This window comes from Phyllostomus hastatus, unplaced genomic scaffold (assembly GCF_019186645.2).
Source record: "Phyllostomus hastatus isolate PE091 unplaced genomic scaffold, TTU_PhHast_1.1 phas_contig_98, whole genome shotgun sequence".
Lineage (NCBI taxonomy): Eukaryota > Metazoa > Chordata > Mammalia > Chiroptera > Phyllostomidae > Phyllostomus > Phyllostomus hastatus.
The window spans coordinates 9,135,840-9,148,167 of NW_025333999.1; the positions used below are offsets into that span (position 1 = coordinate 9,135,840).

General features: G+C 38.0%; 1 protein-coding gene across 2 annotated transcripts in view; it reads left to right on the forward strand.

Annotated features, from left to right (window-relative positions):
• The window catches only part of XPO7 (exportin 7), a 74,446-nt gene that overhangs the window by 39,931 nt on the left and 22,187 nt on the right, over positions 1–12,328 (forward strand). Inside the window, exons 2-9 of one of the 2 annotated variants that reach the window (XM_045853139.1) lie at positions 242–388; positions 2,592–2,685; positions 3,244–3,410; positions 4,938–5,030; positions 7,373–7,477; positions 8,886–9,051; positions 9,771–9,844; positions 11,431–11,550. In XM_045853139.1, coding sequence (XP_045709095.1) covers positions 242–388; positions 2,592–2,685; positions 3,244–3,410; positions 4,938–5,030; positions 7,373–7,477; positions 8,886–9,051; positions 9,771–9,844; positions 11,431–11,550 — 966 coding nt within the window. The remainder of the gene's footprint in view (positions 1–241; positions 389–2,591; positions 2,686–3,243; positions 3,411–4,937; positions 5,031–7,372; positions 7,478–8,885; positions 9,052–9,770; positions 9,845–11,430; positions 11,551–12,328) is intronic. The other variant, XM_045853140.1, reaches the window with a different exon arrangement.

The following is a 12,328-nucleotide window of genomic DNA, read 5'->3' on the forward strand; positions in this document are numbered from 1 at the left end:
CTTTAAGGGAATAACTGAAAAGGTATATAGATTGATTGGGCATTCTATCATCTTGTCTTCTAAAGCATCAAAGAAAGAGTTATAAGCGGATGTTATTAAATAAAAGTCACCCAGCTTCTCAGAGCTGAGAAGCAAGTCTGTCTTCATTGATGATTATTTCTCTTTGTCTAGTAACTTCAAGCACAGTATCTTGCTTATATAGTAAGCTGTATTGAATTCTTTCTTGACTGATCTTTTCCAGAGCCTGGCCCAGCTCGAGAACCTGTGCAAACAGCTGTATGAAACCACAGACACAACCACTCGACTCCAGGCAGAGAAAGCTTTGGTTGAATTCACCAACAGCCCTGATTGCCTGAACAAGTGCCAGCTACTCCTCGAAAGAGGAAGTGTACGTAAGATTTGAAAAATCATAAAGGATAGCGGAAATTTAAGAAAATATACTCTGGTTTAGGAGTGTATTGGGATTGCTTCTTTTCCCTGATTCTTCTTGGTGCCTCTGCCTTCTTAATTTCACTTTTTAAAAGCGCCATACCTGCCAGGTTAGCAAAAATAAAAAAGAAAGCCATATAGCCTCAGCAGTAAAATAATACTGAACGTATATTTTGTCCTGTCATTTTTCATCTGGAGTCTGATTTCTGGGACTCCTTTTCTGTGGTTTATTTTTAAGTAATACCTCTTTGCAAAAACAGGGTTATGTATAAATGACCTTTCTTATCCACAAAGTCCATGTCACCTTACAAAATCCCTAGTCTTCCTTATTTTTCCTCCTTTGTACTATAGCCGCTGCTTGTTGACTTAGACGTGTAGAGGGGGAATGATCTTGACCATGAAAATTACAGGAAGTTGCAGTTTTAAAAAATGGAATTAGAGCCTCTTCCAGCAGCAAATAGCACAGTGACCAAAATGATGCTTTTAATGAGACATAGTTTGATTAATGTTTCTGGCACAACAGGGGTCTTAGGAACACTAAAAATCCAACCAGAGTATCATGAAAGGACTTCACAAGTCAGAATTCAACCAGAATAGCAGCTAGTACCATACTTATGACTGAAGGGAACTGTGAGAAGAATGAGAGCAGCTGGTTTGTTAACAGGGTAGAGTTCTAGATGACTCCCTTTTTTTATTTTCATTAGGAGTGTTACACTATTATGCAATAAGTAGAACAGATTACAGGTGTCTAAAAATTATCCTTTAGTAGCTGGTAAGCTAACTTTTTCCAAGAATTGTGGTCAGAAGTTGCATGGTGCTCTGTTCTGTTTTCACCTGTGGTATTTTATCGATATCTATTCAGTACTCGATCCTAGGATTGATCCACTACGTTTGTACTGTGGAAGACGCACCACTAGGTTTTCTCCTTGACTCCCACTGGAGCCCCATAGAGTCATCGCTGGCCTTGTTAAGTCAAGACCCTCCTGTTGGCAGGCAGCAGGCTAGAATAAAATAGGGTCGCTGTGGTGCTGAAAACACTAAAGTATGGGGGGTTTCCTTTTCAATCTCTATTGACTTCTTAGTGACTTGGCAGATTTATTGGAATTACTGAGTGTAAAGACCATGTGTGTGTTACGTAGTGTATAGTGACACACCACATTACATAGTTACAGTAGCATCTCTTGCATCATTGTTGATTTGACACACCCACCTCTAATCAGTTTAAACCACGTCCAAGGGTGCTGAATAAAAGTCACATGTCTGTCACTTTGATAGATTTTTTTCTTAAGCTTAAATTATTTTTATAACAGGTGGTATTATGTAATGCCTGTGGATGGCCTGCTGCCTTGAGGGCTTAAGTCTCATAGAAAGTTATCCTTTGTCCTTGATTAAATTATTTTGATGTTTCTAAGTGTCTGTTATATGATAGTATGTAGTGTAACCACATAAGGGATTTGCACATGACTCCTTGCACATTCTTGTGCATTATGATCAGAGAGATTATTCCAATTCTACATAAGGTTAAACTTCATGAAAATCCACACTGGAGAATACGATAATGGTATTCCATCGCTGTGGCCATATTTTTTCTTTCTCATAAAAAATTGTTATGAATTTACTTTAGTGTATGTATTTTCCAAAGTTGTAGCTGATTAATAGCTGTGCTGGGAGAAAGACATAATTTGTGGTTTAACTGTGCACCACGGTATGGTGGTTTCCTCTAATACTTCTCTTTCTTTCTTCCTGCCATACTATAGGAATATTCTGAGGTGAATATTTTTTGAAGAGGGTTTGTGAGGTGAAATTTCTTGAAATATCACTTTAACAAGGTTATTGATAGGAGAAGATGTCTTTTTTTTTTTTAAGAAGAAGAGATTTGTTTTCTAAAAATTAGAATCTTTCTGAGAAGATCCCCTCTACCTATCATCTGCCCCCTTGGAGTGATGGAGATACTGGATTGGTGTGATTGGCGTTCACTTTATCCTGCCCTTGTTCATGGTTGAAATCAGCTCAATGAGACCTCTGTACACTCTATAGGCCTCTAAAAGTGATAGACCCTCTAAAATCCAAAAGATCGAATACAGCAGAACTAACCTTTCTTGAATCTGAGCACAAATCTCCAAATAAAATACCTCCTGACTGACTTTCCCCTCTTTCCACAGTCGTCATACTCCCAGTTACTGGCAGCTACATGCCTTACAAAGCTTGTATCACGCACAAACAACCCTCTACCATTGGAACAGCGAATAGATATTCGTAAGTAGAGAATCATCTCTTCTCTCCTAAAGAAAGTAGTTTGTTTAGTGATTGCTGGTAATAGTTCAGCTTATGTTGCTTGTTTGGTAATGTTCTGAATTTGCTAAGCATACAGAATATCTGGAATACAGCCCACCCCCCACCCAAATTTTCAGCTTACAAACGTGAAGAGTGCCCAAAATAATTACTGCTAGATAAAGCCTGAGTAACCCCTTTTGTCATCAGAAGGTTTCTTTCATTCAGTCCTTACTGTCACTAATAACTAAGAAAAACAATGTTAAGGATTTTGAATTCTGTGCAGACCATGTTTTTCAACCCTCTAGGAGTAGATTCAAGGCTGCCATACTTCAGGTTCTTTGTTATGACAAGTATAAAATTCTTAATTGGAAAGCCTACTAATCTTAAATTCAAAGTCCCATTTCTCAATACCATGAAGTATTAAGGGAGGTTAGGGCTAATAATACAAATTTGCCATTTCTTGGACATTTCGTGCATTTAAAGATGTATGTCCTTTCCTGAAAGAGCTTTTTAATCATGTGGATTGTTTCTCTTTTATAGGGAACTATGTGCTCAACTACCTTGCCACTCGGCCAAAGCTGGCTACTTTCGTGACACAAGCACTTATTCAGTTATATGCCAGAATCACAAAACTGGGCTGGTTTGACTGTCAGAAGGATGATTATGTCTTCAGAAATGCAATCACAGATGTCACAAGGTTTTTACAGGTATGATGTATATATTTAATGTCATAGGAATGGGAGAAGCAACATGTGGATACTTAGTTATATTCTGTTGTATCTAAAAAGTACACAAAATAGAATTATTTGGTGATTATCTTTTGTGCCCGTTTTCCTCATAATATGTCTTGGCTTTGCATGTTTACATGACAGTACAAGCAAACCTCCTTTATTCTTTCTAATGTGTACATCGTATTCTGATCTAAAATACCATAATTTAATTAACTGATCTCTTATGGGTAGGCCTTTAGGTTGGTGTTTCTGAGAGTACATTTATTGAGTTGAGAGAGAAACATCCATATGAGAGAAACATTGATCAGTTGCCTCTCATATGTGGCCCAACTAGGGATCGAACCTGCAACCTTTTGGTGTACGGGACAATGCTCCAACCAGCTGAGCCACCTGCCAGCACTTGAGAGTACATTTATTAGCTAGACAAAGTGAAAGAAGGGCCTAGGGTAGAAGAAGCAACAGGAAACTATTAGGCAGAGCTGCCTTGGCTCTCTGGAAACACTGAGGGAAAGAGTGAGCCAAGGCCAGGCTGCTGTCAGTTCACTGAAAGGCGCAGAGGAAAGGGGGCCTTGGAGATTAGCCCAGGCCAAACTGCGCTGTCCGTTACTCCCCTGGTTGCAAGTCTTGTTGGGACCCTTAGAGTTTAGGAGCACACCTGCTGGGAAAGAAGAGAGGGAAGGGAGAAGGAAAGGAACAGGCTTGTTCCTGGGAAGGGGAGGAAACATGTCTTGTTTATATATTTTGACTGTTAAACTGTTAAATAAATACTTCAATGACAGTTCAGATGGATGGATAGATAGATCTTATACTTTGAATAAGTATGTAGGAATAAGTGTATAGATTATTGGAATTATTCAATCAAAAGGATATGTGTACTTTGGCATTTAAAGATATTTCCAATTCACCCTCAAAAAACGTTGCTTCCTCAATAATTAACCTATTTCCCTGTGCCCCCTGGTACCTCAGCTTTGTTGTTTTTTCCATTTTAATAGGTAAAAATAATTGGTATCTCAGCATTTGAATCGTAAATAGAATGGAACAATTTTTCATATGTTAGTTTACTACTTAATTTTTGTTATTCAATGAACTTCTTACTGATTTTTTTTTTTTACATTTTTACATTTTTTAAATCAGGCTCTTTGCCTTTTTCTTGTTGTACAGTTTCTTAGTAAATTGTGTTACACATTCATTTGTAATTTGTCTTAAGTGTGCTTTGCCACTTTTTCTTTTTATAATGTGCATGGTGTAATGCTTATGGTTCTTTTTAAAATACAAAAGGTTCCAGTTTTGATGAAGTCAGATTTAGCAGTCTTCCTTTATAGCGCTTAGGTTTTATGTCCTGCAAAGCAGCAACTTTAAACCACAATTTCATGCTACCTTGTCTAGGCAGCCTTAATAGCAGCCCATGATTCTGTCATTTCTAAAGGATGACTTGCATTTCCAGTGCTGAAGTCAGCTTCACACACCACCTCTTTCTGCTTTACTTTTTTTTTTTTTAACCAGGATAGTGTTGAATACTGCATCATTGGAGTCACAATTTTATCTCAGCTAACCAATGAAATTAATCAAGTAAGTGCTACAGCCTTCCTCATTGAAGTAAGTGCCATATTTTTTCTTAGTATTGGTGTTTTCTGCTCTGTGTGGGATGATCTTTTTTGGCAGTTGTGTGCTTTTGCGGTAAGTGATGAATGCCCTTTTGAAACAAAATAGTTGCGTTGGACTTTCCTCTGTAAGTACAACTTGCTTTGCTCATGTTGTCCTGGTCCCCTGTTGTCTCCAGCATATTTTATCCTGATCTCAGCTTTCCTCACTGGGATTCCCGTTCATTATTAGAGATGCAGGCGAGCAATGTCCTAAGTCTCAAGCCTTAATGAAGTAATTTCTTTGCTAATGAAAGAGAATGAGTCCAAAAAGAAGAATCACAAAAGCGGAACCAGCATCATGTGGTGCCTCTTCTGCTGTATACACTAATGCATGTTTATAATTATTCAAAAGTTAATTACTGTGTCCTAGCATTAAAGATTTAGCTAGTAATCTGTCCAGAATGCATAAAACATTCTACTGAATACCAGGTAGTTTTCTCAATAGTCGTTGATGGTACCGATCACTACAGAGGAAACGCCAGTGGCTTTCTTTTGTTCTGGCTATTATTTTTTCAGTTATTTATTTTCGAATCCAGCTAAAATTTATCATTATTGAACAGGGCAGTATTAATATTAGTTGTAACATCTCATTCGGTTGTCAGCTAATAACTACATTGGCATCACTTTTGCTATTGCTCATATTTATGCAGACATTTTTGTTAACCCATGAGAAATTTTAACTGTGAATTGGTACTATTTTAAATATACTTGCTTATTAAACCTATTAAAATCTGGAGCCAGTACTGTCCCTTGCAATCCCCACTGTGGTTGGTAATTATAATAATAATAGCTTTTGCATTTGAGTGATTACTATGTGAAAGGCACTGTTCTAAGCACTTATACTAACTACTTTCATTCTGATGATAGTCCTAGATAGGTACTGTGGTTATCCCATTTTCTAGAGAAGGAAACTGAGGTACATAAAGGCTAAGTAACTTGTCCAAGGTGTCACAGCAGGCAACAAACAGCATCTGAACTTGAACTCACACAGTCTTATTCCATAGCCTGTGCTCTTAATAACTAACTTCTTATTTAACCAATGTTACCTTTGTAGTCAGAGAGCATACATTAACTAAGTACAGTGTTGGTATTTTTAAAAACTTCAAAATTTTACTTAAGAGTAGAAAACAGTAGAAATGTGTGTAACATTTAGTGTAATTATGGTCAGCATAGTAGAGAATATGTGGTACATGACGTATAATCTAGCAATGGCTTATTTACCTGGGGCATTTATGATAACACAATGACACTGAAGCTGGAATTGAGGAATATTTTGAACCTTTATATAACTTAATTTTCTGTGGGGTTTTTTAGGGGTTTATCAGATTCCAATCAGAAAATGTATTTCTGTTACCATTCCAATTTGAATTCAGAAATAAAATCTAAGAGGGCCCATAATTGGTTGCCTGTCAGAAATCTTGCCTCATTATTCTTTAATGTGCCAGAAACAAAATGAGCTCCCTCTTAGATGAATTGATCAGTATATAGAAGAGATTTAAGCTTTCAGTTAGGCTAAAATACCCTTGACAACCTTGAAGGTTTTTTACTCCACAGTTGAGTACCTACTATGTGTCAGGAATGGAGGACATACTAAAAAAGTGAAAGATTGAGTCCTTAACCACAGAAATCTTTAAAATGTGGCAAAAAGATAAGAACAGCAGTATAAGTGACCAGTACAGCCATTGAATTGAAGTGTTTACTTTTGTAGTTAGACTCTATGTAGAAGTAAATAGATTGGAAAAGGAGGAAAGGGGTTACAGGCTGTTGGTCATTTAAGTCCATGGCTGTTGGTTAATGACTTTGGAAATTCTGCAGTAACTTCAGCCCAGTGGACTGACTATTTACCAAAACCCAAGTCTTGCCTATTTAGCTTCTGGCTCTTTGTTCATTTGGGGGACTTGGGGTTCTTTGGTTCTTGTCTGTTTTTTTTTGTTTGTTTGTTTGTTTTTAACTAAACCACCATACAACATAGTAGTCATTATTAGCAATATCTGCCAAAATCTGTTAAATTTTACCTAAGTGCAGAGGAAATTTAAAACTTAGCCAATGGAGATACTTGTTCCTTTTCCTGTCTTCCCTCTGTGAGTTCCAGAGACATGCCATCCTGGCAGCTGTCCTTAGCAGCTTGTTGTTTTTTCATCCTCTCACTCTGATCTCATAGTAATTTAAATGTTAAAAATGTGTTTTGTATTTATGTTGCTCTTACTGGAAATCTAGTTTATATGAAGTCTGCATGAAAAATTTTTTTGTTTGCAGTAAATTCTAAAACTTGCATTGGTTTATTTTTCTGCATAGGCAGACACCACTCATCCTTTAACCAAGCACAGAAAAATAGCCTCTTCTTTCCGAGATTCGTCATTATTTGATATCTTCACACTTTCCTGCAATTTACTGAAACAGGTAAGATTGTAGGTTGGGTCTGGCTTCCTCATTGATTTTGAAAGGATGAGAATGTGGATACTTGTTAGATATCATCTCAGATATCATCTCTTAATGGACCGTATGAGCACATATGCATCTCTTTAAACATCATCATCATCTCTTACACAATACCTATGCCCGAGACGCTAAAGAAACTTGCCAGACTGACCACTGATATTAGCTAACACTGTAAGGCATGTTAGCTCTAGTGCTCTGAAAGCAGGCTCGGGTGACATTGCCGACACACTGAAAGTAGGCTGACTCCCTGTCCCCTGCTGAGCTAACAGCAGCAAATAGACAAGCAACATCTGTAAGGAAAAACACATTGTGACATTTCAGCATCCATTTAGATTTCATAACCTGAAGGGGTAGATGGTATCACATAAGGAAATTACCTGTTTTAAAATAGAAAAGTTGGTGTCTCAATTCATTTATTGATAGAATTGAACTAAGAAATGTTAACTTCAATGCCAGGCTGCTCTGTCCCCATAGAAAGCTAAATGGGATTAGCTTTTGGCTCTTTGTTCATTTGGGAGACTTGGGGTTCTTTGGTTCTTGTTCTCATTTTCCAGTATGTCCCAATTTTTGTTTTAGAAACAAGTTTGGATTCTTTCTGTCATTCCGCTTAATGTTGTCCATCTTTTTCCTCAGTTAATTATTTATCTCAGAATTCCCAGATCGTCCTCAGGTTGGGCAGGCTGCTTGAAAAAAGTTCTTGTGCCCGTGGAGGGGAAATGCTTTTGAAAAAACTAAGGGTTGCATCCTCCTTGCTGATACTATCAAAAACAATTAGCCAGCCGTGACCAAGATCATAGCTGGTGTGAACTTTGATTATGAGAGTCCCAGTAGCTATGGTCCAAGCATTGAGCTGTAGGCAGGTAAACTGTGAGTGAATAAATAAAGTTCAGTGGTGATTGTGTTTTAAGTTTTGTTTGAGAGATATTTGTTGATGCCTGTGATGGTAATATTAAAAAGAGAAAGAAAGGTAGGACAGGGTATATAACTTCCTAGAACTCCCTAACAGAGTTGAAACTTAACCCTGTCTAGAAATAGCTAGAATTTCACAGACAAATGAAGTAACCACACGTATTGCTTCAGGAATTCCATTGGCCACTGTGTCTACATGTAAAGAATAAGTGTCAAAAGGGAGATTTCTTTAAATACGAGCATCATGCTTTATGATAAATATATTATAATATGAAATAAGGAGCTAGGATTTTCCTAGGGACAGAAAGGTAAGAGAAGCACCACATCTTGTGGCCAGGGAAACATCGTGTTTCAGCGTCGAAATAGAGCCCTCCTTTTCTAGCTCAGCAGCCTACTACTGAGTCTGGTAGCAGATTTAAAAGAGGAGTGATTGGGGCTCATTGTATGGTAATTTTTACAGGCTTCCGGAAAGAACCTAAACTTGAATGATGAAAGTCAGCATGGTTTGCTCATGCAGCTGCTCAAACTCACTCATAACTGCCTGAACTTTGATTTCATTGGCACGTCTACTGATGAGTCCTCAGATGACCTGTGCACAGTCCAGATTCCCACCAGCTGGAGATCAGGTAAGGGATTCACACACCAGAAACAGGCTGCTGCTCACTCAGCTCACATAGCGTCTGTAGGATGATTTAAAGGCCCCCCAGCCATTCCTTGCTTATTGTACAAGAATATTTAGCATTTCAACATCGGTCTTTATGAAGTAAGGGAGAGGTTCTTGGAGGATCTTCTAGACTCACAGGGGACCTGCGGGCTGAATCCGCCCCAGCACCTTGTTTCTGCACAACAGCAGCACCAAGCTCCTTGCCCCTAGTTAAGGAGTAGTTACATTTATACAGTCCTAAAATTACATTTGGCCCTTTGAAGGCCACCATGAGGCTGATGTGGGCCTCAGTGAAAATGAGTTTGACATCCCTGTTCTAGAGTCCCCCAGCCTGGAGGAGCTCTTAAGTACTTGCCTATGTGACTTTGACCATCTTATATTAACCACCCAGAGATGTTCATTTGTGGTAATGTCTAGCTTTAAAAACAAAATCATACAAAAGAACATGTGTTTATGTTTGTGTGTTCCTAAAGATAAAAATTCCTGCTATGAACAGTGTCTTGGTTATCTTAAGTTCTCTGATTATCAGAAGAATAAATCTGTTTCTCAAAAGAGCTGCCCGTCACTTTCAAAGGACACATTCTGTAAGACGAGAAAGCAGAGATGCGTGCTCCCCGATGCATAGTGCCAGTAGCCATGTGCAGACGTCCTTAGTGAAGTGCTCTTGTGTCTTTCTTCCAGCGTTCTTAGACTCTTCGACTCTGCAGCTGTTTTTTGACCTGTATCATTCCATCCCTCCTTCATTTTCACCTCTGGTGAGTCAGTTTCTAAAGCGAACCTATTTCTGGAAATGGCAATAATGAGTGAGCTTCATGTTTATTATTTGGTACAAAATCACAGAACTAAAGCATGGAAATAGTAGAATTGGTTATCTAGCCAGGATGAAGCTTGTAGCTTAAAAGTTCTTGTAGTCAAGTCTTAATTTTTTTTTAACATTATTCCTGTCTAATGACAAATTGCAGTAGAAATCAAGTTTTTTTGGTCTCATCTCCATACTTCAAATTGCCACAGGCTAGAGTGCAGGGATTCTCCTTATTGTGGACCTGAAGGGTGTCCTGAGTGAGAAAGGTTTTGAAAATCCCTCAGGCGTAAGTGATAAATAGAAGCTGTAATGGGAAGGCAGTCTTGCATACTTATTTCTGAATAACATTTGAAAACTCTTGGGAATGATGTATTTTTCCTTTAAAGCAGTAATTAAACTCCTCAAATCACCAAATTCATTCAAGTCCTAAAAGGCATAGGTCTGGTATTTCAGCATGTTGGGTACAACGCTGTTGTGCAAAACATACAAAGAACACATAATAAGTTGGTGAGTGTTTTGCATAGTGTTCCCACAGTGCTCTACTTTCCTGGTCATTGTAGTACTTTCCCAGATTAACGTAGACCTTTGCTTTAGCGAAGTCTGAATTCAGTGTTGTTTTTATCAAGTTTACTCTAGGAAAAGGTAATGTAGTCAATAAAGGTAATTAATGAAAAGGCTATTTATAAAGGTATGGGCAGAATTAAGGAAATCCAACAAGAGGATTGACTGTACCCTCTGGGGTGAGCAGACATGGGAAACTTCAAGGGGCAAAGTAGGGAGCCCTGCAGAAAGCTGACATTGTGGCCTAGGGACTGCTGCACAACAGAGGTGGAGAAGCTGCCAGCCATGGCCTAGCAGGGGAGTGGCGCTGCTTGCCTCCTGCCCTCATCTCCTTGCTGGTACATGCCAATGGTTGAAGCCAACTAGAAGCACGAGGGCAAGGGAGCTTGGTAGTTGATAGTCACAGAGGCCAGCCTCCCAGGGGAACAGCAGAGGGGCGGGGGTTAGAAAATAAATCTGGTGGGGCGGAGAGTGTAAATACCTAGCACAGTAGGAAAAGGGTAAAAAGTTTTCAGCATAAAAACTGTTGTTTTTTTTTTTCATGGCACAGATATGACTTGGTTATTTCATTGTAGCACTACATAGCAAAGCCTCATTTAGCCCAAAGGTCTTAATAAAAAATATTATATATATGATCTAAAGCTTTATTCAAATGATGAATTGCTTGGTATTTTCAAGCCTTAAATGTATATCTTAACAAGAATAGCAGCCATTGGGGTGGTCAGAGAATAATGCCTAATGAATTTCCAAAGTATGAATTTAGGTAGTGTTATGATCAAATTGGGTATAACGCTTTTTTTTTTTCTTTTTTAAGTTCTATCCTCCTTGATCTTTCCCTATTATGATAATTATAGCAGAGGTTGAAAGAATAGAATTAGTGGTAAGTGTAAAGAAGAATGTTACAGGATTGGAAAAGATGTGAAAATCACTGTACAGTCTTTTAAAATCAGTGATAATTGGGGTGCGCCCTGTTTTTAGGTCTTGTCCTGCTTAGTCCAGATCGCCTCCGTCAGAAGGTCCCTGTTCAACAACGCAGAGAGGGCCAAGTTCCTCTCTCATCTCGTTGATGGTGTTAAACGAATACTGGAAAATCCACAGGTAAGACTTGAGGATTTGTTTTTATTTGAATATGAATATATATATGATTTTGTGTGGATGTGTCTGTTATGAGTCAAAAGGATATCCATCTAGAGGCCTTACTTAGTGGAAACCCCAGAAAACAGCTCAGTCTGTTGTTCTTCAAAAGATTTAAGTGAATCCATATTTGTAGAAAATTCTTGAGAATGTTTCCCCAAAAGAGGAGATGTACCCTGTAGCTTCAGGAATGCCAGAGTTGTGGAAAGCTCACTTTCTACAGGAAAAGATGAATGAACTGTAGTTATTTTTCTCCAAGAAATTAAGAATTTAAATTTGTTTTTGTTTCCATTTTTTTTTATGTACATTATTTACAGAAGTGTATAGGGCTGCTTTTAGGTGAGAAGGGAGAGATTTCTTATTCAACTATTTGTCATTCATTCCACAAATTTTATGAAACACCTTTGTGCCAGGGACAGAGCGGTGAACAAACCCAAGTCTGTCTTCCTGTGTTAGTAGAGGGAGACATATTTAAGGAAACAAATATGCTGGTATAATATGCAAACAAATCAGAAGTTCAATATAAGTGTGTAATATATACACATGATATAAGGATGGGTAAATTTATTATAGCCATGATAATATAAATATATAAAACATTTGCATAACTTCGCTACTATAGTTCAATTGTACTTGATAAATTTGACAGATGTTAAAGTGAAAATTTTATTATCTTTCCTTTAATTGATAGGAAGCAAACAGATTGGTTACATCTTAGATCGTGCTTCATGTCTGCCATTTG